This window comes from Acomys russatus, chromosome 23 (genome assembly GCF_903995435.1).
Source record: "Acomys russatus chromosome 23, mAcoRus1.1, whole genome shotgun sequence".
Lineage (NCBI taxonomy): Eukaryota > Metazoa > Chordata > Mammalia > Rodentia > Muridae > Acomys > Acomys russatus.
The window spans coordinates 18,557,175-18,582,283 of NC_067159.1; the positions used below are offsets into that span (position 1 = coordinate 18,557,175).

The 25,109-nt window shown below is 40.7% G+C and overlaps 2 protein-coding genes across 3 annotated transcripts in view; one reads left to right on the forward strand and one right to left on the reverse strand.

The window, feature by feature from the left end:
- Sass6 (SAS-6 centriolar assembly protein) overlaps nucleotides 1–3,540 on the forward strand; it is a 32,454-nt gene extending 28,914 nt beyond the window's left edge. Inside the window, exons 15-17 of the mRNA XM_051165756.1 lie at nucleotides 1,095–1,189; nucleotides 2,826–2,920; nucleotides 3,018–3,540. Coding sequence (XP_051021713.1) covers nucleotides 1,095–1,189; nucleotides 2,826–2,920; nucleotides 3,018–3,124 — 297 coding nt within the window. The 3' untranslated portion in view covers nucleotides 3,125–3,540. The remainder of the gene's footprint in view (nucleotides 1–1,094; nucleotides 1,190–2,825; nucleotides 2,921–3,017) is intronic.
- Nucleotides 3,541–5,493: 1,953 nt separating this feature from the next.
- Mfsd14a (major facilitator superfamily domain containing 14A) overlaps nucleotides 5,494–25,109 on the reverse strand; it is a 32,260-nt gene continuing 12,644 nt past the window's right edge. Inside the window, exons 3-12 of one of the 2 annotated variants that reach the window (XM_051166031.1) lie at nucleotides 24,257–24,319; nucleotides 23,055–23,182; nucleotides 20,312–20,426; nucleotides 16,958–17,176; nucleotides 16,489–16,602; nucleotides 15,591–15,662; nucleotides 10,967–11,079; nucleotides 9,263–9,360; nucleotides 8,007–8,170; nucleotides 5,494–7,057 (exon numbers count right to left, since the gene is read on the reverse strand). In XM_051166031.1, the coding sequence (XP_051021988.1) occupies nucleotides 6,851–7,057; nucleotides 8,007–8,170; nucleotides 9,263–9,360; nucleotides 10,967–11,079; nucleotides 15,591–15,662; nucleotides 16,489–16,602; nucleotides 16,958–17,176; nucleotides 20,312–20,426; nucleotides 23,055–23,182; nucleotides 24,257–24,319 (1,293 nt within the window). In that variant the 3' untranslated portion in view covers nucleotides 5,494–6,850. The remainder of the gene's footprint in view (nucleotides 7,058–8,006; nucleotides 8,171–9,262; nucleotides 9,361–10,966; nucleotides 11,080–15,590; nucleotides 15,663–16,488; nucleotides 16,603–16,957; nucleotides 17,177–20,311; nucleotides 20,427–23,054; nucleotides 23,183–24,256; nucleotides 24,320–25,109) is intronic. The other variant, XM_051166032.1, reaches the window with a different exon arrangement.

Genomic DNA, 25,109 nt, shown 5'->3' on the forward strand with positions numbered 1-25,109 from the left:
CTTTTCCTTGTCCTTGGTTTTGGGAGACTGTTGGTGTTACTTGCAAAAATGAGAGAAAACATGGACAGAGATGCTTATGTTTGGTTATTTTGCTTAAGGTGATGTCCTTCATTTCTATCAATTTTGCTGCAAAGGATTGTGTGTGTGTGTGTGTGTGTGTTAATCACACACCATATTTTCTCCTTATATTTTAATGGGCACCGAGGCTGACCCCTGTGTTGGCTATAGTGGACTGTCATGCAGTCAGCATGGGTGTACATTTATCTTTCTGCCCTCTGGCTTTGAGTCCTTTCGGTGTACACACAAGAATGAACTAGAGTCACAGGAATTCCATATGGAGGGTTGTGCAGAGTATCTGTATGCGTCTCTACAGTAACTGTATTTACTTACATCCTCACCAACAGGCTATGAATTCCTTATTTGCCAAATCCTACCAGCATTTGTTCATGTTTTTATTTTAATAATTACCATTCTACCTAGGACATGAAGTTACTTCAGTGTAAATTTGGTTTCTATTTTCCTGATTGCTAAAATCTTTGAGCAATTTTTCCATATTGGCTCTTGATCCTTCTAGCACATGGGATCTGGGCATTGCCACCAGACCAGCCAAGCCTTGGGTAGTTTCAGTCCTGTCACTGACCTAAATGCATCTATGCTCACGCCAAAGTAACTATTGGAGAGGGAGTAACTCGTGTTCTTCCCTTGTTGCTTTCATTGCGGGGAGCTTTTTTCCTGAGGAAAAGTCAGGTTCTTTTTAAGTCACAAAAGAATGTGCTTGTGCTATAAAATATAAGTAAAACTTATTGTTAAAGATTTATTTATTACGTGTAAGTGTTCTGCCTGCATGTAGAACTGCAGGTCAGAAGAGGACACCAGATCTCATTATAGATGGTTGTGTGGCACTATGTGTCTGCTGGAATTGAATGCAGGATCTTTGGACAAGCAGACGGTGCTCTTAACTGCTGAGCCATCCATCTCTCCAGCCCCTAAATCCTTTATTTTTCTTATCTGGATTTATCAAGAAGCAAAACCTAAGCACTCAGCTCAGCATGAAACTGCCTCAGTTCTGAGTTCATGCTCTGTTCTCCCCACAGGTTCAGTTTAATTTGCAGCTTACAAAACCAAGCACAGTGCTAGATGCGCAGCCAGGAGCAGCTGTTAGCAGGCCTTGTCCAACTGATAAGGAAAAGTAAGTACTCAGTGGTCATAACATTTTTTTCTTCGCTTCTTTGAAAGTCACTTTTTAAAAAGATTTATTTTTAAGTGTGTGACTATTTTACCTGTATGTATACTTGTACACAACACATGCGCCTGGTTCCTACAGAGGTCAGAAGATGATGTTGGGTCCCCTAGCACTGGAATTGCAGATGGCTGTGAGCTGCCATGTGAGTGCTAGGAACCCAACCCAGGCAGACCTTCTCAAGAACAGCAAGTGTTCCCAGTGCTGCATCTTTGTAGCCCTGGAAAGTCACTTTAAAAAATGTTGGCAATGTCTGAAAGCCATGAGGCCTGCTGTTTATCTCTGACTTCTTTGTAGAGACAAGGTCTCACTGCATAGCTCTGACGGTCTTAGAACTCACTATGTAGACCAGGATGGCCTCAAACTCAGAGAAATCGCTTGGCTCTGCCTCAAGTGCTGGGATTGAGGGTGTACACCACCAATTTAAGATGAAAATTTAGAGTTCCTTTAAGCTATGAAAAAATCATTTCTCTTATATGGTTTTAAATTATAGGATCCCCTTTGGCATAATAAAAGATTTTCTTGTAAATAATGATAGCTCTTGTAATATTTGGATATATGTGTAGAAATCCCTTCTACAGCTAGGCATGGCACACACCTTTAATTTCACCAATCAAGTGGCAGAGAAGAGCAGATCTCTCTGAATGCAAAAGCCAGGGCCACATAGTCAGACCCTGTCTCAGAAAGAGCGCTACAGAGATGGTCTAGTGGCTCTCTTCCATAGGACTTGGGTTAATTCCAACACCCGTATGGCTGCTCACAGCTTTGTAACTCTTCTAATAGGACACTGCACGCAGGTCCAGACATATATGCAGGCGAAACGCTCATACACATTAAAACAAACAAATATACACACGCAGTTTTTTTGTTTTGTTTTGTTTTTTGAAACAGGGTTTCTCTGTGTAATAGCATTGGCTGTCCTGGAACTAACTTTGTAAACCAGGCTGGCGTTGAACTCACAGAGATCCACCTGCCTCTGCCTCTGGGATTAAAGGCATATGCCACCACACCCAACTCACATGCACACTTTTGAGGAATAATATTCTTAAATCAGTTATGTATTTCTCCTGTCATGTATCACTTGTATTTTTCTTCTTAGTCTATTTTGACTCCAGTAAACTCAAGATAATATTCTCAACATATAAGCTGTTTTCCCCTGTTATTTTCTCATCCCCACCCCATGTGTGTTTGATGTGATATAAAATCTTTGGTATTTATAGAATTTATTTAACTTATAAATAAAAGTTCTTACTACAGCTTAGAGTTTACTCCTTTTCTAGAAGGAAAATATTATGTATAGATTAGGGGTTTTTTTTTGTTTTTGTTTTTGCTTAGAAAACCAGTCAAAATCCCAGTACTCAGGAAGCAGAGGTAGGCAGATCTGTGAGTTCGAGGCCAGCTTGGTTTATCTACAAAGTGAATCCAAGACAGCCAGGACTACAAGAGAAACCCTGTCTTGAAAACACAAAACAAATAAACAAAACCCCCCAAACCAAAACAGAACAACAACAAAATAGAGAGACAGAGACAGAGAATGAACAATTAAGTGAAATTTAAGACAAAAATTTTTCCCCCTTTCTTCAAGCGGCGAAAATTTAGGACTGGAATCCAAATACTTGAAGAAAAGAGAAGATAGCATTCCTTTACGTGGACTCAGCCAGAATCTATTTAGTAATTCAGGTGAGGAGACATCTGTACTGAGTGTGGTACAATGCTGTTTTCTTTGCCTGTCTAAGACTCAAATAGTAACAGGTTGTATGCTCTGTCTCTTTTGCAGACCATCAGAAAGATGGCATGCTGGGGGCGTTACAGGCATCTTCCAAGCCCACAATTGTCCCCTCTTCATCTTCAGCATATTTCCCTGGGCAGCTACCAAATAGTTAATCCAACACCTGTTATTTCTTACTGATAGTTTAGAGATGAGAGCGGTTTAACAGTCCATTAACAACACCATCAAGTTCTTGTTCCTGTTAGGTCATTTCGATCCTTTATAGTACTGCTGCCATTTACAAACTGAGGGGTCTGATAAAGATTCTAAGTAAATGGTATTTTTATTCTGTGAACAGAATGTTTCAAAAAATATCACTTAATTTTATCAGGTTCTTCCCAGTTGGTCTGAATAAGGGACACCCTAATGAAAAATACACCCTGCAAAGGAACAGTAGTAATAAGCTGAAGAAAGCTTGCGAGTCATGCTGTCGCTTTTATTAGTAAAACAATTCTTAATTCGCTAAGAATTGGGAGAGCTTCCACCTGTGATCACTATCTTTTACATTGACGTCCTTATACTACTATTAAAGGTTCCCATTTTTTAAAAGATTTATTTATTATGTACACAGTGCTCTGCCTGCATATACAACTGTGGGCCAGAAGAGGGCATCAGATCACATTATAGAGGTTGTGAGCCACCATGTGGTTGCTGGGAATTGAACTCAGGACCTCTGGAAAAGCAGCCAGTGCTCTTAACCTCTAGCCACTCCTCCATTTTTTACATTAGTTTTTGAGGCAGGATCTCTATTATGTAGCTCAGATTGTTCTGGAACTTGCTTGGTATGTAGACCAGGCTGGCCTCAAACTCAGATCCACCTGCCTCTGCCTCCCAAAACCTGGGACTAAAGGTATGTGCCACCATGCCTGATGCATGTATTTTAATTTATTCTTTTTCCTCCCTACTCCTCCTAGATGGTCTCCACCTCCCTATCCACCCAATTTCATGTTCTTTCTTTCTCAAAGAGGGGGAAAATCCAACAACAAGAAAAAAAAAAATCTAAACCAAAGCCAATGGCGGCCACTTTGTGCTAACCAGCTACTCCTGGGCATGGGCGTGTGGAGTTTGGTTGATATACCACCAGTGACACTCTTAAGTACTGAAACATTTTTTGATCTATGAAATAATTTTTATATAAAAATAATGTAGACAGTATATTTACATAATGGAAGTGCTTTAGTCATCTGAGCTAAACAGGATTTTGACATGATACAAATCTTCAGTGTAATAGCATCATAAACATTCATAGTACTTTTTAGACTATCAGTGTTAATAAAGCAGGAAAGTGAACTATTGGAAGTTACAACTTTCTCATTACTAAAAACTTCCTTGGAAATTAAATCATTTCAAACACATACACACACAACCTTTACGGTGGGAGCTGGATAGATGGGACAGTAGTTAAGGTCTGCTCTTACAGAGGACCCAAGTTCAGTTCCCAGCACGCATGTTGGAGTGGCTTAAAATAGCCTGGAACTCTGGCTCCTGAAGATCCACTGTCATCAGCAGACACCACACTCATGTGCAAATACCTGTGTATGGACACACATACAAAATACAAGTTTTAAAATCTGAAACCTATCATCTTAGAGGTCCCATTTTGCTTTCTTGTTGACAACAACCCAACGAAAATTAAAATCCCTGTAAGACCCCAAAATCCTATTTGTAAAATGCTAACAATCATGCGATAGTTTAAAAGTTTCAGGGGGCTGAAGAGGTGGCCCAGTGGCTGACTAGCACTGGCTACTCTATTTCCAGAGGACCTGGGTTCCATTCCCAGCACTTACATGGCAGCTCAAAGTTGTATGTCACCCAAGTCCAAGAGACCTGATGCCCTCCTCTGCTCTCTGAGTGCATCAGGCATGCCTGTGGTGTCTACATACACATGTAGGCAGAACACTTATACCCATTAGAGAATATTTTCAAGTACTTCACACAGCTGAATACATGGAGATTGTGGCTTGTCAGCGTCACTAGGGCCACGGGAAGACAGGGACCTTGAATCTCACTTTCAGGATGCTGGCAACTGCTAGCTATCGTCAACAAGGGGCGTGATAAAAGTGTAGTGATGGTAAGAATATTGTTCCAACTATTTGAAAGCACTTATTCTGGGAAGAAGTCTCCTGTCAGGCTGGACTGTTGTAAATACTGTGTAGTACGCATAAGGGGCTGTGGCAGGCAGATGTGACATATATAGCTTTTTAGGAGATATTCTACCCCTATTTATAAACACACATTCCTAAGATAGGCAGCTTATTTCCACAGCAAGCTGTCTCTGTGCTAAGTGTCCATGCACATAGATATCTATGTGCTCTACCTCTTCAACTTTTGTTTGAATTTATTTTTTTTGTGGTGTACATTGTACATGTGTCAATAATCAAAATGTTGCTTTAATGTGATTTCTAAAAACTGTGATCTTTGTTAATAAAGTACTGAAACTTGGGAGCTTTATATGCCAGAAGGATGTTTAGAAAATAAAAAGACTGCCCTGCAGAGTCTGTGCTTAGGTAATCAACTACTTCCAGTTCACTTGCAAACTTTGCATTTTTAGCCTCAGGGTTTTTTCTTTTTTTGTTTTGGTAAAGTGAGGGCAAGCAAATGGACTACAGAGAAGGTAAGATAAGGTAAGATTTGTTACTATAAAAATGCTTATGGTAACAAAGCCCAAACAAGCCTCACAGGGACTCACAGATCAAGACTTTTTTAAAAAGAAAAAAATCATTAAAATATTTAATTTTATTAACAGAATATTTACATTTTGAGACCTTATTTAATCGTAGTGAATGCTCCAAGTTTAAAAAGCATTAGGCAGTAACCACACACAAGATGAAAACAGTGTAAACTATACAATACTTTATGTACAATTTTTACAAAGTAACACTTTTTAAATAATATAACTGGACACAAAAATATACACTTTAGAGAAATTCACATCAGTAATTGTATAAAGCTCTCTTCTAGGGTCCTGAAAATTTAGGACAAACATTAGCTCTGTAAATAAAGTGTTACTGTGACAGTCCTGAAAGGCCACTATATATATTTATCTACATATAGATATCACATTGACATTTTCAAGGCTACCAGCTTTACTATATAGTTTTTAGATTATGTATTCAAGTGTTGAGGTCCTTATGATTATGCAACATCAAAGGAATAGTGGTATAAGAAGCAGAGAATTTTAACAAATGGAGCCAGAACACAGCTGTATAGGCTCTGTATAGGCCCAACTTAAATTCTAAGTGGCTGGTATCTTCATACTTCAAAACAGTGGTGAATGTCTTAAATAAAATGATGGCAAACAAGCTCAAAACATGATTCTGATTTTCTACAATTTTCACAAGTTTTTGTTGTTTTAAATGCAAACAATTCTTTACCATTTCTTTATTCTAGTGCATCTGCATTAAGGCTTTGAATTATTTGGCCCAAGATTTTACAATGTTAAGATCTGACTCGGGCTTTTACAACGTTAAAGCGAACAGGTCCGTGACCATCCTGCCTACTGTGTCACTGAGTCAGCGCTTGCAGGTAAAGGCTCAACAGCTGAGGAAATGGCAGCAGAGACGTGCTGACAGCGGAGTTACATATATAGCTTTAATTAAAGATGTGTGATCAAACAGTTCAGTGGCAAGAGAGTGGTGGTAATAAACAAAAGGTTTCTTTTAGAAAGAAATTGTAACATCTTTGGAAAACTGTCCAGTTCTTTCTTTAGTTCCCACGGAGTTCATGCAGATATTTCCTAAGACAATCTTAAAGTACTTTGTAGATGCAAATGGAATGTACATCCAGAACTACAGGCGAAAACTAAGACCTGGGTGCTGAAAGAAGTCCTCCTGATTCGGTCATCACACATTTGTGTCCTGGAGCAAAGGTTCTTTGGCCTCCCCTGGCGCTTGTGTACTGTGAGGATGGCTGTGACTACCACAGTGCTTTCTCCAACTGCTGGACCTTAAACTTAAATTAGTATGTTCTGGAATAAACAAGGCAACGAGCAGAGCCAGCAGTACTGAACAGGCTCCAAAGAGGAAGGGGGGGCCAGGGATGATGGAATTCTGAGGAAGAAACAATAATTAGAATTTTTTGCACAGACCCCACCCAACCCCTGATAACTGCTCAGCAACTGCTTGCTTGGATTTTTAATGACTTCATTAAAGCAACAGCTATAAAATACGTCACTTTTCAGGAGAAAAGGTATCCTTATTATTGCAAAAATCCTGCCCATAAAAACTGACAAAGTAAATTAGACAACTGTGCTTTTAGCACAGAGCCCAAAAACAGGTGTTCTGTGTGCTTCCACTGAATCTGCTATTCCCCGAAGACAAGAGACTTGGAGTCGAGCAAAACTACACACATATTTACACACCTTTAGAATCAACACCATTTTGTCTCAAAAACACGATATTGCTAACCACAAAAATAAAACAGACCAAACAGATTTTTACTTTAGCCCTAAATCACATTTATTGTGAGCAAAGCCCTCCTACTGTTTTTCTTGTATGTAGCCTACGACATTAAATAGGCATGGCTGGAATAACTCTTGCTTAATCAAGGAAGTTAAAGAGCTGCTTGTACTGGCTCAATGGTCCATGTGGTTTGGCATTGGTAATTTCAGTTGGGAAATAAAGCAAGTCAACAAATGTATGCATAACCGACTCACTCCGTCTACAGATGCAAGACGCCTGTGACGCTATACAAGTCAGAAGAAAAGCAATAGTATGGAATGGAGAAATGGCTGACATGCCAACATAGGCTTTTAAATGATTTTTCACTCTTAGAGGAAGCCGTATGCACAGCCAATTTTGCAAGGTAGTGCCTAGAAGAATAGTCTCTTAGGCTTTAATTTTTAATATTACTTAAGGTCTATTCATGCTATAACCAGACTGGAGGCTCTCTCTCAAAACACCAGAAACAGTTTTACGTAAAAGCTTTTGTTTTCAAAAACATCCTATAATCCAGCCAAATAAATAGAACATTTTAACATGTGAATGAAGAGTCAGTCACCTGTTCAAAGTGATGCTGAGGGCTTGTGTTTGTCCCCAGGTCTGTTCCTGTGATTGGCAGTTCTTTAAGTTCTACATGGAAAATGTAGAAAATGAACCCATAAAGGGCTGGTCCCAGACCATTGCACAATCCTCGGATTCCCGTTATCATTCCTTGAACAACACCTACATGTTTAAAGAAATAGAACATTATCGTTTAAGTTTTTTTTCATTTATTATAATTTATTCAGATTACATCACAATTGCCCCTCGCTTGTATCTTCCTGTTCCCCACACTCACATTATCCTTTTCCTACTCTTAAAAAACTGCAAATGTGAAATCAATCTACATGGAGATTTTTAATGTTACTAGTAGCTTACTTTAATGGCATTAAATGCTACTGAGAAGCCATTAGTTACTGCAAAAGCACTTGGCTTTTGGCTGTAAACAAGTCAAGAACTAATAAGAACATTAAAAATCATTCCACACAATTTGCTACTTGGTGATACTACTGAGTTTGATTTTCAGTTTCTCTAGAATCATTCTAAGTGAAAATGTGACTTGTTTTTACCACAGGCTTTCCATGCCTCATTTATCTCGGTGAACACTGCTCCTTTTCTCTTACAGCCAAGTACAGGACCCTCATCATCTATTAGAATAACAACAAATGAATGTTCCTGCCACAAAGATCGTTGTGTTTACTCATGTCTTACATCTACAGATGGTTGAAGCTATGGGAATTTTATTAAAGGCTTATGATGAACCCTAAGGTACCTATCACAATAGCAAAATGACAGTGGTAAATTAAGACACAAATGTACGGTGTCCAACACAGGCTCGTGTGTTGAGTGCTCAGTCCCTTTTGGTAGTGCTGCTTGGGGGTGAGTCCTTGGAGGTGTTTCTTCTTAGCTACTCCCTGTCAGCCATTATGGTTAGTAGCTCCTGCTTCATGTCCCTGCTGGCATAACCCTCCCTCTGGGCCCACAGGCAAGGCCACGCAACCACGGACTGAGCCCTCTGAAAACAGTGGCCCAGATAAATCCTTCAAGTTATTTCTGTTGGGTATTTTGTCACAATACAAAAGCTAATGCAGCCAAAGATTGAATATTTAAAAAGACAAGTGACTAATAGTCACTAGAAATTAGTGTCTCAGAACCTGTGGACCATAGGCAGCAAACTTCAAACACTACTTTAAAGATACACTTGGCTTCAGTACTTGTGCAAGAGAAATCCATGGATACAATAGTCTGTTCTTTTAAGTAACGTTAACAACTCACCCTGTTGGTCAGCATCAGCAGTTCGTGAAACAAGAGCACTAACAGCTGGAAAAGTAATGCTAGACATGGCTGCTACTGCCCCAGCAGCCCACATCATCCTGTAATCAAAGCAGCAAAACAAAAATTAATACTGCGTCTCCATTTTTCCTGTTAAATCAAACCAAGTCATCCTGACTGTGCAATGCCTGTGATGCAGAAAAGGGATGTATGCTTTCCCTTCCTCTTAAGTGGCTCTGGGCAAGTCATTTAAAGGTATATTCCATGTATTCTAGAAGCAGCAACTACTTGCTTACAAAAATGTGTGATACTTTGCTGTAAGATTGGGTTGTCAAGTTCCAAACCCATAATATATATGGAATATCCTTCGTGTGGGCAGTTGAGAAGTTATGTTGAGGATTATACACAAAAGTAATAAACATCAAGTATTTTTAAACACTGGAACCAGCAATCCTCCAATGTCCCCATGGATTTGTACTCAATTTAAAGATCACTGATTGGCTGTCATCTCAGAAATATAAATAAGTAAATAAGGTAGATGTTCCTGGCTTCTTGTCTGAAAGTAACACATTTGCGGGCACCTCCGCAAAGGCTAGACTGGAAAACACAGCACCCACTAAGACACATTGTTAGCGTTTACTAATACCCAAGTCCAAAGCAGAGTTGGGCAGCCCAACACCACCCATCCTGTGGGACTCCGGCCTGCAAGAAATGTGAGCCGCTGAAGCTGGAGAGTGAGTGTAGAGGTTAAGAGTACTGTCTGCTCTTCCAGAGGTCTGAGTTCAATTTCTGACAAGCACATGGTGGCTCACAACCATCTGTAGTGTGATCTGATGCCCTCTTCTGTACATGCAAATAAGCACTCACATATAATAAATAAAATCTTATAAAGAGAAAGAAGGCAGGCTGATCCGGGTTGTGAAGCCAGGATGGAAGTAGGTGGACTGTGCTCATTCCCCACTTGCCAGCGAAGAACACTGTTTTGTTGTTGTTGGTTTGGTTTTTTGGGGGATGGGGAGGTGGGTGGTTGTTTTTCCTTTAACCCGTAAAACAAGCTATATAATAAAGCTGTCAGGGTGTTCTTGCCACAGGGCTTTGTTGCTGCACTGTTTCCTAGTAACAAACTGATTAGATTAAATGCTCCTTAGAGATTCAATAGCTTGATAATCTCATGGGGGGAAAAACAGTATGTAGCCTTAAGCTACCCCAGAATATATAAATATATGCAGGAAATCGTTCTATGGTTTAAAGCACAGCAAGAAATAGATTCAAGTCACTAGCTTAGCAGGAAAGGGCAGAGCTGGGCACACCTGCAGTCCTAGCACCTGTAAGGCTGAGGCAGTCTTAGCTAGAAAAAGAAAAGGAAAGGGGGTCAAAAAAAGGAATATGTTTCAAAACAAAACAAAACAAAAATCTAGCACCAAAAAAACAATTTGTAATGGGGGTATGGCTATGTGGGCTGCCATGACCCAGTGGATGAACCCACTTCCAGTACATGCACACATGGGCAGCTCTGATCGGATTCTGGGTTAAATTCACACACAAGAGGCTAGGAGATTAGGAGAGATGTGTTGGAGAGTCAGAAGAAGATCAGGACACAGGTAGTAGAGGTTTGATATAATCAAAAATATAGCATACAAGGAAATAAAATTTTCAAAGAATATTTTAAAAAACTAGGAAAACGAACATTATGATATTTATACCTACCAAGGTTCTGAACCAAAGCCATACCATGCCAGCTGCAATATTTGAAATCCCAGACCCAATAAGATGGTGTTCTTATTTCCAATTGACCTCATGAGTAAACTCAAGACTATGGTCTGAAAGACAAACAATTATCACAAAGGTTTTTTTTTTTTCTTTAAAAAAAAAAAAATATATATATATATATATTTATTTATTTATTTGCAGGAATTGGTTCTCTCCTTGATAACAAGCACCTTTAACCACTGAACCATCTTGCTAGCCCACATGACAGTTTTTAAAGAATATTTAAAAAGGTGGTGTCTTTGCTCTAATCAAGTGCCTTCTACATGGTGTGGTTCCTCAGCAGTAATTGCCAACTAGCTCAGAGCTCAGTTCCAGGCTGACACATGCAGCGTCAGAGCTACACTGCCCCAGTCTCACTTTCTATGCTCTTAGTACACTTGCCACGAGGACCAACACTGGCCAAGAACTCTGGCCCCTGATGGAGATGCCCACAGCCTTGAAGGAAAGCTCAAGGCCAGGTGAGCCCTAGTAGTGGTTTGGATGAGAATGGGCCCCATCCACTCATCTGTGTTTTATACTTGGTCCTCAGTTGGTGGAACGGTTTGCAAAGTATCAGGTATGGCCTTGTTAGAGGAGATGTGTCACGGGGTGTGTAGGCTTTGGGATTTCAAAAGCTCCACCATTCTCAGTGCTTTCTTGCCTGCGTGAGACCAGATGTAAGCTCTCAGGTACTGCTCCAGCAATGTGTCTGCCTACCAGTTGCCATGTTCCCCACCATAATAGTCATCAACTCTAGCCCTCTGGAACTGTAAACCCCAGATTAAACTCTTCTATAAATTGGTCTGGTCATGGTGTCTTATCACAGCAATATAAAAGTAACAAAGATATACATCAACGCTATCCTATAGCCCAATAATAACCCGTAACTTCATCTACATCTGCTGCTGAAACCATGAGGATTCTAGGAACTATGAAGTATGATTTGAGAAATTTATATTTCAGAGCATAGACTTTGAAAAAAACAGGATAGGCCACAATCTTTGAGTGGAGGTAACAGCAGCAATTTTAGAATTCAACACTGGAAATAAATGAAGCCTCTATATGAAGCTTAGAGCAGTGCCTGGAACATAGGAAGCGTTTAATAAATGGTTTTATGAGCCAATGGATATTCCTCTGTTTCACACCTAGCTGAAATGCAGCAGAGATTGGGGTGTCAAAAATAACTTTGCTATTCTAACTAAAGCTGAGCAAATGGTACAAAATAGCTAATAAGTCTATAGAAGTGGTGCCATAATCAGTCTCATTACTTTCTGACTTATCAAATAATTGCAAAGTGTAAATTAAACCTTTTGTTTTCTTTCTTTTGTTCTTTCTTTTTTTGGTTTTTCGAGCGAGACAGGGTTTCTCTGTGTAGCCTTGGCTGTCCTGGACTCGCTTTGTAGACCACGCTAGCCTCGAACTCACAGAGATCCTCCTAACTCTGCCTCCCCAGTGCTGGGATTAAAAGAATGCACCACCAGGCCCAGCTTTGTTTGTTTGTTTGTTTCAGGAGTAAGGTGAAATTCCATCATTTAACATCTTATGAGGCTTGGTCATACATATGCTAGTAAAAAGCAAAGTTACCTCTAGAAAGCAAAGTTACCTCTAGGCGTGTGATGAGTCAGTTCTGAAACCTGAGGCTGAGTCAGGAGAAGAGCTGGCCTGTGCGTGAGGCCAGCTTAGGCTACAGCTGAGCTCTAGGCTAACTTGAGTTAGACAGCTTCAAAAAGGTTCCTAGGGCCGGGCATGTGGGGCATGACTGTAATCCCAGCACCCGGGAGACAGAGGCAGACAGATTTCTGTGAGTTCAAGGCCAGCCTGGGCTACAGAGAAACCCTGTCTTGAATTCTCCCCCTTTAAAAAAGAAAAGAAAGAAAAAAGGTTCCTAGAGGCTTCTCAGATGAGAACCCAGTACCAGCAGAGAGGGCTCCTAGAGGGACCTGAGGACTCAGCTCTCTTCTCTAATACTCTGGTAAGTGAAGCGCATACAGGGAGGCCCCAGGCCTGCCCCTCTGTGGGCTTAGACTCTGCTAGGCAATCCACAAAATTCCCTGAGCAGCAGTCTGCCAGGAGACCTTCAACTCACTAAAAACCATCTGGATAAAGCTAGTATTTCTCAGTCTAACAGCATACAAGGATTGAACTTTTATTTCCTCTAATACAATTTCGTGTATGTTACTTTCTTTTAAGGCAATAAATGGCACACTTCCTATTGCTCGTGGGTAGACAATATTGCAGACAACTTATATATTAAAAGGACCGGAATGCAAAAACTTTATAGACCACATCAGAGGAAGACTTCAGTTAACCAAAGAAAACTTCTGAGTACACTCAAAACTGTTTTAGGTCTCATGCAGTCTGTATGTCCAGAAATGACAGTCTTGGCTCAATTCAATCTGGACTATAGAAGGATTTCTGGTTGTTAGATAAAAGTCAGCATTCCTTAGGAACTTGTGAAACATGTTCCACCTGCCAAAAGGAGTCACTTCCCTTGCCTCTGGCAGAAGGGATATATGTTTCACCATAGACGCAAACCAGGGTTGCAAATCACAGCTCATGCTGGCCTCCAGGCTCCCTCAGGCCCTATTCACAAGGCTCCTTGTAAGTCTCGGGAGTCCACACTAGCTTCCTGACCCGCACCGCCTTCTCTCCTGTAGCCACTCATCCTCTTATCTACTATGGTCTGTTCCCTCTCTTGCTATCTTCACTTCTCTAGTCCAGTCTGGTTATTTGTTTTTCTCTCTTTGCTCTGGACTCTTCAGATGCCTTTGGCTGTTCTCTCTCTTACATACAGTACAGACCTAATGGAACAGCCATTTCACAGTTTCTTTACTATGTATGCCCTGGCACACCCCGTGGAATTCAGTTTCTTTCTAGGAACGACAGGGGTAACGCTTAATGATTTTGGAAAGTATACACGAGACTACCCCCAAACACATCACTTGCATCTCGTAAGTTCTGCTTCCTCCACAGGCTCTAAAGCAGTGGTTCTCGGGCCTTCCTAGCGCTGAGACATTTAATACAGTCCCTTTTGTTCTGGTGACCCGAACCATACAGTTATTTTCATCGCTACTTCATAACTGTAATTTTGCTGTTATTATGAATCACAATGTAAATTCTGATCTACAGGATATCTGATCTGTGACCCTGTGGGGTCCTGACCCACAGGTTGCAAACCTCTGCTCTAGAGGTTTGCAAGGCAGAACATGGGCTCTCATCACTGCTACACCCTAGAGGAAGGAAAAGCGCTGCTAAAAGACAGATTCACCTTGATGCAATCCCCACACCCAGGTAAACACACAGCTCTTGAAGGGCAGGCTGTGGGCAGAGGCTTGCACTCTTCAGAAATGAAGCTGACACCTCCTGAACTCAGATCAGACATACCACCAAAACCTGCTTAGCAGCCCTTCATCCAGCATGGTTGGCTAATAATTGTGGGTTTACAGAATTCATGATTTTTCTCAATTTAAAAAGCCAGGAGGGATCAATAAATCCTAATCCCAGGAAGGGTTTGATAAGAGACCTTGGGTTCACCCTGCCTCCAGTCCCAGCAACAAAAATCTTGTGCATTCCTAGCCTGTTTACAGACTTGCAAGTGACAGCAAAAGGTAGCATGTTTTCTTAAGTCCTTCAAGTCAGAAACAGAATCCAGAAACACTGGTCTCCTCCCTTCCTGAGGTCACATCCTGTGTACAGCTGCTAAGTCAGACTCACTGCAGAGAATCTCTCACACCCAAAGACCAGAGACCCTCTGCATCAACAGTCACTGTTTACCTACTGGGCCTCACTCAGCAGCCCTCTTTCCCTTATGCAGAGCAGCAGTACCTAACAGGCCTCTCTGCTTTCTTACTCATCCACCAGGAGCCCCCCAACCCCTGGAACGCTATTCATATTATTAAACCACTTAAAATTTTCTTCCTCCAGCTATTTCTACAGCTTATTCTACATATCCTTGGCCAAATGCCACCTTGCATATCAAGGACTCTCCCAATTTCTCTTACTAATAAAAGTTTTCCCCAAGTTTCTCTACCATTTCTTTCCTTTCTTCGAAGTTATGCTGGAAACATGATGTTTCCAACAACCTACCTACATCATGCTTCTTTCCCTAGAACATAAACTCTAGACTGGAGGGACCAATAGTACCTGTTCAGTAATGTAGACATTCAGGGAGCACTTGTTGAAGAGTGAATTCACAGAGCAAGAAGGAGTCTTGATATAAATCAATAAACTGTCATTCATGTTATACATCACATATTCACTAATATGTATCCACCCCTAAAAAATCTCATAAATTACTAGCTATGCTAATATAATATTTGAACCTATAAATCAGACTTGTTTCTTGCCAGGCCCAAAGCCTTTAGTCCCAGCACTTGGGAGGCAGAGGCAGGAGGATCTCTGTGAGTTCAAGGCCTCGCTTGGTCTACATAGTGACCTCCAGAAGTCAGGACTACATAGAGAAGCACTGTCTCAAAACAAAAAATAAACAAAAACCAAAAAGCCCACTACCACGCCATCACTGTGAGGCTCAATTGCACGGGCCACCTTCTAGGCCAGCAACCTAACTATAGCAGAAACTCACCTGTGCAATGATGGACAGAATGCCAAGGACGGCTATAAAGGCCGCCACACTTTCTGGAGAAAATTTCATTATCTAGAAAGTTTCCAAAACAAGTAAAGTTAATGAAAAAATAAGCACAACCAATGTATAATAGTGTAACTACTTGTATATTAACACTAAAGGCTAGAAAAAATACTTATCAACAATTTTTAATTCTAATTTTAATTTACTTATACACAAAAGATTCTTCATAAAAATGACTTGCTATATGGAAACACCTTCTTATACATAATAGATCTCTTTAATTTGGCCACACTAAGCTAGCAGGCACCCAAAATCATTTTAAAAATAACTGCAACATGAGGTCCTGGGTTTCACCCCAGTACCAAGAACGTGGAGCAGAAATAAGTACTCTTAACAGGAGATAGAATTCTTGTTGGCTATTGTTTATATAGTATTGTATTCGGAGGGATTTTTCATCAATTTATACAAACTAGAGTACCTGGGAAGAAAAAACCTTAACTGAGAAGATGTCTTCATCAGATTGGTCTCTATGTAAATCTGTGGGGACACTCCCTTGATTAATGACTGATGTAGGAGGGTCCAGTGCACTACAGGTGGTGCCACCCTGGAGCAAAGTGGTCCTGGAAGGTGAGAAAGGTAGCCAGCGGAACCTGCTGAGCAAGCCAGTAAGCAGCATTCCTCCAGTCTCTGCTCCACTTCCTGCTCCCTGCTTCTGCACTGATTTCCGTAATAAACCCTTTCCTCCCCAAGCTGCCTTTCGCAAGAATGTTTTATCACAGCAATAGAAAGTAACCAGGACAAGTATTCATTTCAAAGATGAATACAGCTCCGTGGAAAAGGAATACTGTTTTAGGGTGCTAACCCTGACAAATCTCCCTCAGTACGATGCTCTTACCTGTCTGAGGTATAAGAAGAAGCTGGAGTACTGGCCCGCCTCTGGTAGGTAGGAGAGGAACACCGTGATACAGATCAGCAGCACGATGGAATCTTGGCCCACTTTTTTTAAAGACTAGGAGAAACACCAAACACATGCTTCAATCAAAAACTCACACTTATAATTATTTCTCTTTTCATTTCATTCTCCTCAAACTAGTCTGAAAAATATTTCAAAATGAAAAAAAAAAAAAAAAAAAAAGTGATATTTAAAAAAAAACCCAGCTTATCTGGTAGTGCATGCTTATAATTGCAGAATTCCAGAAGCTGATGCAGAATGATCTAAAATATTGGACCATGTTGGTCTGCACAGTGAGACCCTGATTATAATAAATGTATAAATTTTAAGATACTTTCCCCCCAAAACAACCAGAGAGAAGTACTTATACTCCACTGAATCAAATATTTTCTTTTACCAAGGGGAAACTTACTGCAAAGGGGTCAGCCTGCTCCCAGGAAATGGGAGCTCCCCATGATGCTGGCCGCATCTTCTCAGGCAATGACTCTGGCACAGCAACAAGGATAAAACAGATGTCTAGCAGAGCAATTGCTGTGGCAAGGACCACCACCAAGCTGTCCCCATACACTCGTCCAAGGTAAGCTCCAATTGCAGGGCTGGTGACCAAGCTGGCAGCAAATGTTGCTGAAACCTGCAATCAAGAACAGAGAGTAGGGGATTACCTGGAACGCCCAGTCAGCACCAGCCTCCCTTACAAGCCAGCTGCAACTGCACTCTTCTGTGCTCTCTTTCAGAAGATCAGCAGGTCAGATTTTTGCGTAAGGAGATGGACTAGCCTCTCAAACTTTCTTTTAAACCTTGGAGCTTTTTGTGCAAAAATATCCTACATACAAATTCACAGGAAGAGACCAGCAAGCCAACAAGGAATTAAAAGGTGATTTAGTTGGAAAAAGGTGAGGGGTCCAGAGCACTACACGAATGCCCCTTCCTGTCAGTCACGCTAGTCCTCAGTACAGCATCAATCTCTTGTACCTTCTATAAACAGTCTGAAATCACTCACTGCTATAAGGAGAGTCAATTTTACTGTAATTTCTCTCATCAAAATTAAAAGTTTATTATGACACATATTCGGGGATAGCTGAAATCAAACTTAAAGACTTTGAACAGCAGGATTAGGAAGAGCAAAAACAGCTGGCACCGAGACCCTCTCTCAGCCTCAGGAAGCGAGTGAGGGCAAGCCTAACAAGAGCCAAAGATTACAAAGAACCCAGGAACCCCAACACAGCTGGGAGACCACACTGATGAACTGCAAATCAGCAGATGTGAATGCAGATAACACCTCATCAAAACCATGTTCTTCAGAGAACTAGAAATTAGAGCTGGTTTCCTACCTTGTGTGAGGCCCTATGTTCACTCTCCAGCACTCAGAGGAGAGAGACAGAAGAAATCAAACTGGAAACTTTACTGTTTTGATGCCATTTTGACTTCTGAATGTAATCAACATAAGTGTTTATTTGCACCTTTATGAATAATGTTACAATAAACTCAGGCTTCTACATCTCTTTACATCTATTTATTTATTATGTAGGTGATTGTGCGTGTGGACAACTTGTCATAGTTGGATCTCTACTTTTTACTATGTGGGACCCAGGAGTCAACTCGGATCATTACTCATTCTGATCCTCACAGGGAAAACACTCATGAATATAAACACTCATAAAGTAAAATGAAACAAAGTCTAAAACTGCGGCTCATCAAGGGCCCTGTCTCTCACAATTAAAATTTTAACAAGCTGTATCTCTTAATCCAAGCATCCATCAAGAGGCATTCACCTCTTGATAAAATGTAGTTTGTCCCAGACAAAGAAATAGTGCATAGCAACACGGATTGGGTAAATTCCAAGAGTGCACTAAGCTGAAATGCCTACCAAAGGCAAAAGCACATAGACTGTCTGGCCTAGCGTGCAGTGGGAACAGACGGATGATAAGTAGGTCTGAGAGCCTTCGCTGGGTCAATGGAGATGCTCTACAGACAGACAGCGGTGGTATCTGTCTCATCAGGGTGCAGGAACCCTGAGCAGGCGCAGAGCTCCAGCACCCGTGTGGGATACAGGGCATTTACTCTCACTGCTTCCTCACAGGAGCTCATGTTTGCAATGCAGTGAACAGAAGCCCAATCGGGGTCCTTTTGGGTTTCACCTCTCTCAATTCTACCAGCCTCTGGCCATTTCTTTCTGGAAGAGAGGACTACAAAGATCACTCTCTCCTTTCTCTAGATCCACACTATCTCTATGTCAGTATCATTTGCTGGGTTATGCTTTTAAAAGCTGGAAATTCTTCACTTGACCTTTAGTTGGTTAACCCTAAGAAGAATAAGCTGGAAAACTTTTGTTGTTTTTTCTTTTGAGTAAGGGTCTCACTATGTATGTGCTGGCCTAGAAAATGTTAGGTAGACCAGGCTGGCCTTAAATTAAAAGATATCTGTCTCCCTCTGCCTCCTAGGGTTAAAGTACGCAGGACCATACCAAGCTTGGGAAATTCTGTATTGTTTGCTTTTTGAGACAGGTTTCTCTGTGTAGCCCTGGCTGTCCTGGAACCAGCTATGTAGACCAGGCTGACCTTGAACTCGCAGAGATCCGCCTGCCTCTGCCTCCCTCCAAATGCTGGGATTAAAGGTGTGCCCCACCAATGCCCCGCTGGGACATTCTTAATTAAAAACTCTGACTAACCTTGCCTCGTGGTTTTCATCTATAATCTGAGCAGAGAAGCAGAAGCAAGCCAACATGGGCATAGTAAGGCTCTACGTAAAACAGAAAAAGGAAGGCCAGGCAGTGAAGGAGCATGACTTTAGTACCAGCACTAGGGAGACAAAGGCAGGCAGATCTCTGTGAGTTCAAGGCCAGCCAGGCTGCACAGAGAAACCATGCCTTAAAAATAAATAAATAAATAAATAAATAAATAAATAAATAAATAGAAAGAAAGAAAAAAGAAAAAGGTTTAGGGAATATTTAGTTACTTTAATATAACCCAAAGCTCTAACTGTATTATTGTGATGGTTGTACAAGTTTACTAAAATTACACATAAGATGGATGGATCATAAGTATACTTCAATAAAGCTTTTTTTTTTTTAAACCCTGGCTATCATCAGCTCCATTATGATTTAAAGGTTTAACCCCACAACTAAAACCACTAGTAACCCTATCTCAAAAAACCAAACCAAACCAAGCCAAAGGGAAAAAATGAAACTCAAAGTCAATTACTATGGTTATCGTAGCCATTTTATTTCTAGATTTAAGAGAACAGATTGTACTACAATTAGTCATTTTAACTACTGGTAAGCAACTGCCTATGAGAGACAGACAGACAGACAGACACACACTGTACGTGGCTCACAAAGCCGTAGAAAAGGTTTACCGAATTCTGAACTAGATGTTAGCCTCTTACATTTTAGATTAATTCAACGAGTCAATCAATGAGTAGTAATCTTACTTCCTTATTTTTAGGGTTCCATTAAAAATACTGACAAGACAAAATATAAAGTCATTTAAATTGTAATACCACTTATAGCTCTTGAATGGTAACTATCAAGATATGGTTCTAGGTATTCATGACGGTCTTGTTTATTTAGCCTAGATTAATTGATTAAAATATGCATCAGCCGCCTTAATTCTGAGATTAGAGACATGCCCCATCAGACCTTTGAAAAGACTTTTAAAGGCAATCTAATGAGTGGTTCTAAGTTTGCACTTATTGCAGAAATGGACGCTTAGAACAGGGCATTTTTCTGGAGGCACAAGAGACTGCTGGAAGGAATAAATATACATACCAGCCCATAAGCCATGCTTCTTTCATGCTCTTGAGTTATATCTGCTACATATGCAAATACCACAGAGAACGTCACTGCAAAAACCCCAGAGACAGAGATAACAGCAAAGTACCACCTAAGAATGGAAGGAAGCAAGGAAACATGGTCAGAACAAGCACCATGACTTAAAATGCTTCTTCCTGTCTATTAATTACAGTAAGAGCAACTCATTTCAGCCACAGCCTGTCTAGGACAATGCATGAATTAATCCACCTATATGTCCTAGGCCAGTTACTATGAAAGCATAAAGAGAATAAATACAGCATTTAAAATTAGGTAATATTTTCTGGTACCTCTTTAACCTGAACTATTAAACTGTCAAGGGCTTTGCTGTTTCTATTAAGAACAGCAACAAACTAAAAGTGAGTGTGATCCATCACTATTTTCCACCTAAGTACCATACATAAACAAAATTAATTTATAAAACAAACAAGTCACTGCATATTTGTGAGCCTTTATACACAGGTTACATGTTTTCCTTCAGTTATTTTCAGCTCTTCAATTGTTGGCAAAACAAACTCTTTGCACTGAAGAAACCTGAATAGCAGTGTTGATAACATTAAGACAATTACTACAGAGAATAAAGCAGGGCTGGGGAGGTGGCTCAGTGGGCAAGCAGCTTGTTGTACAAGCATGGAGAACTGAGTGCAGACTCTCAGCACCAATATGCAAATGTAAAAAGCTGGGCACAGAGGGAAACATCTCTAACCCCAGCAGCCAGTCAGGTCAGGTGCAAAGAGTGTGCTCTCTAGGTTCAAAGACTCTTCCTTCAAAATCAGGATGGAGAAATAACTGCCACTAACAGCCAAAACTAATCTCTGGCCTCCACATGAACCCAGATGGGTGAGTGTACACACGCACACACATTTTCTCTCTCTCCTTTCTCTTTCTCTCATTTACTCAAAAAGAAGGGGCAAGAGATATTTTGAAAGGCAAGCTGCATTTTATTTAAAATGACTCCAAAGTAGTTAGCAAAGAATAGTAGGTGCCTATTGAAATGGTGACGTTTAGTTTCTTAAGTTATGCTTAATCATTACAGACTTTTACATTATCATTACATCAGGACTCACTCCTTTCCAAAATACATTTTTTGTGTATCCTTTAGATCCCTTCAGTAAGATTTCATTTGCATCTTTAGTATATTCAAAGGCTTGGTTTTTAAAGTCGGTACCTAACCAATGAGAGGAGACCTTCCACACACCCCCTAAATCTTTCTAGACACTCACTGGAAATAGTCATCTACACCATGGAGTAAACACAACAGTGGAAAATAAATGTACAGACACACAACTATTACCCCACTAGTTTTGGGCACTTTGTAAGTACAAACGTGTCCTCCTTTTCTCTAAGTGAAAAATAACACTCATACCCTTTTTAATTTTTAGGACACTAACTGACTCTGTAGCCTTGTTCTGGAACTGACTCTGTAGAACAGGCTGGCCTAGAACCCTCTTGCCTCTGCCGCCTGAGTGCTGGACTAAAGATGGATGTCACCACCCCAGCTATAATCCTAACTTTTATCACAGTGACTAAGAATGCTCCTCTAGCTGAAGCATGGTGAAATCTGACCAAAGATACATGTTATGTACTAAAAGCTCGATTTAAAAGAATGGCAAGCCGGGCGTGGTGGCGCACACCTTTAATCCTAGCACTCTCGAGGCAGAGGCAGGCGGATTGCTGTGAGTTCAAGGCCAGCCTGGTCTACAAAGTTGAGTCCAAGACAGCCAGGGTGACACAGAGAAACCCTGTCCCCCACCAAGAACAAGAAGAAGGAGGAGAAAGAGGAGGAGGAGGAGGAGGAAAAGGAAGAAGAGGAGGAGGAGGAGGAAGAAGAAGAAGAAGAGGAAGATGAAGGCGGCGGCACTGGAGGCTGACTGTAAACCAGCACTCTTAGGGAGGCTGGGCAGGATTCAGAGGCCAAGTCCATCTGTGCTACACAGCAAGATCTTGCTGCAAAAACATAGTTTAAAAAAAAAAGGCAAACCCCAACAAAGTTAGCAGCCATACTTTGCATGGTGCCACCTAAGGTTGACACGATGGCTGGGCCTTCAGTAATGCTAGACTGCAGAGAGTAAGAGTGGCAAAAAGAACTCCTGCTCACTGTAACTTACACTCAGGCTCTAGACTGTGTGACTCCAGAATCTTTTTTATATGAAAGAAACAAACGGATTTTGAGCAGCTGTCATTTTGGGCTTTACTAATAAATCCATCCCTAATGAATACAGACAGTGATGAACTCTACTTAGGAAAATAGAAAGTTAGCATCTCTCTCCAGTCTCTAAAATATTGTTCTCAAATTTGGGTTATGAACAGGTCCAACCGTAGCATCTAATCCCAAACCCTCACGAATATCACTTAGGTACTGTTTTCCCCCATTTGAGCTTTCTTATCCGAGTCAAAAAATAAATATACTAAAGAATAAAAATGACACAGATGAGTAAACTTCCCAAGAAAAACAGAAGCATTAAGAAAGCAATTAACAGACAGGTATGGTAGCACATGCCCTTAATCCCAGCACTTGGGAGGCAGAGGCAGGCGGATCACTGTGAGTTCAAGGCCAGCCTGGTCTACAAAGTGAGTTCAGGACAGCCAAGATAACACAGAGAAACCCTGTCTCAAAAAACAAACAAATAAACAAAACAAAAAAGAAAGCAATAACACAAACAGTTACTTAGTTGCTATACAGAGCTGAGCATATACATACCATGGGCTGATCTTCATCAGAGGAATGGGAGCACATGTGAAAAACACTGTTAGCAGCAAGAATGATTTCCGGCCCCAAACATCAGAAAGAGCACCAATTAGCGGGGCACTGAGGAATGACAACAAACCCTAGAAATTCGTATTAAAAAAAAAATGTTGTATATTTATGAGCCAGCAATGAACCATTTTGCTATAACAACAAAAAACAAAAGCCTTTAAAGCAACATTAATTCTAGCATGGATAAATCATTTAGCTTTAAATAAACAGTAACTTTCCAAACATGATGGTGCACACCTTTAATCTCAGCACTTGGAAGGCAGAGGCAGTTGTAAGTTCAAAGCCAGTCTGGTTTACAAAGCAAGTCCAGAACAGCCAAGGGTACACAGAGAAACCCTGTTCTCAAATAGCAAGGAAACAAAACACAGCAAAAAACAACACACACACTCACATTTAGATTAAAAAAATAAATAAATAAATAAAATAGTATCTTATTTCTTGCCTACATATTGTTTTAAATTTTCTTTGGGTTGGCTAGGGAAATCATCTGTTGGCCTCAGTCTGAGTATTAACTATGAAATGCAAATGCACTTCCGCCTACAGGAACTAAAGCAGCAGTCCTGGAAGACCATCTCAGGCTACCTGTTTATACTGCCAAGTAGACTATCTGTCTATAAAAAGACTATACTGAGGCAGGGTTTGAGGGTAAAATTTTTCTTTCTCATCGCTATCCTTATTGCTTAAATTTGTATTGTTATATTTGACTGAAACCTCTGTAACAAGAATTCTAATATAAGGGGCTAGAGATGGTTCAGTGGTTAAGAGCACTGGCTGCTCTTCCAGATGACCAGGGTTCAAGTCCCAGGACCCACATGGCAGCTCACAACTATCTGGGATCTGACACTGTCACACAGACATGAATGCAGATACTACCACCAACACATATAACATAAAATAAAATTAATTTTTAAAAAGGAATTCAAATATAAAACTGGAAATATAAAGTAATTAAACACAGTTGCCTGTGTCTGAGTCAAATCTTATGTAAAACCCTGAGTCCAAAAAAGACTTAATACCTAAAATTATACTCTATCTAGTTATAAATACTTTATACCTCAGGGATTAAGCAATCAACATACAAAACTATAAATACCGAAGTACGCATGTATGGAGACATGCGCATATATACATGCAGTTGGTCATACCTTTACTCCTTGAATTAAGCCATTCATCAGAAATGTGTGTTTAGGGAAGGTTTCATGCAATACCTAAGACAATGAAAACAGCATATATTTTAGTCTTGGTAAAATGCCTACATTAACATTTCAAACAACCTCCCTCCCTCCATGCAATTCTTTTCTTTTCTTTTCTTTTCTTTTGGTTTTTTGAGACAGGGTTTCTCCGTGTAAGAGCCCTGACCATCCTGGAACTTGCTGTATAGACCAGGCTGGCCTCAAACTCAGAGATCCACCTGCCTCTGCCTCCAGGTGCTGGAATTAAAGGCGTGGGCCCCCTCTGCCCAGCTCAAACAACCTTTCACCATACAATCTAGTTTCATTTCATATGAATTTCCAGATTAGAATGGGGCTGTGGAATCTTAGAGATGGAGCAGCTTTCACTCAGGACCCTGCCTGTCTCTCTAAGGACAACAGGAGGACAGATACCACCAGTTTCTAAGTCAGGAACACTGGAAGCATCCTACTATGCACAAAGCAGCTCTCTGGTATTTGCTGGAGTTAATAATAATTATCTGGCTTCAAAATAGCAGAAGTTACAACTGGGGGATGTAGAGTACTTGATTAGCATGCATGAGGTCCTACATCAATCCCCAGTACCGAAAGAAAGAAAAAAAAGAAAGAAAGCACTGTTAGCTTGAGGTATCTTTTTCTCTTCTTTAAAAAGTCCTTAGTTTTTGTGTATGTATTGATCACAAGCTTGCTGGCACCTATGGAGTCCAGAAGAGAATGTTGGGTCTCCTGAAGCGGGAATTGCAGATGTTTTGACTGCCCAACTGAGGTGCTACGACCCAAACTAGGGTCTTCTGGCTGAGGAGGGTGC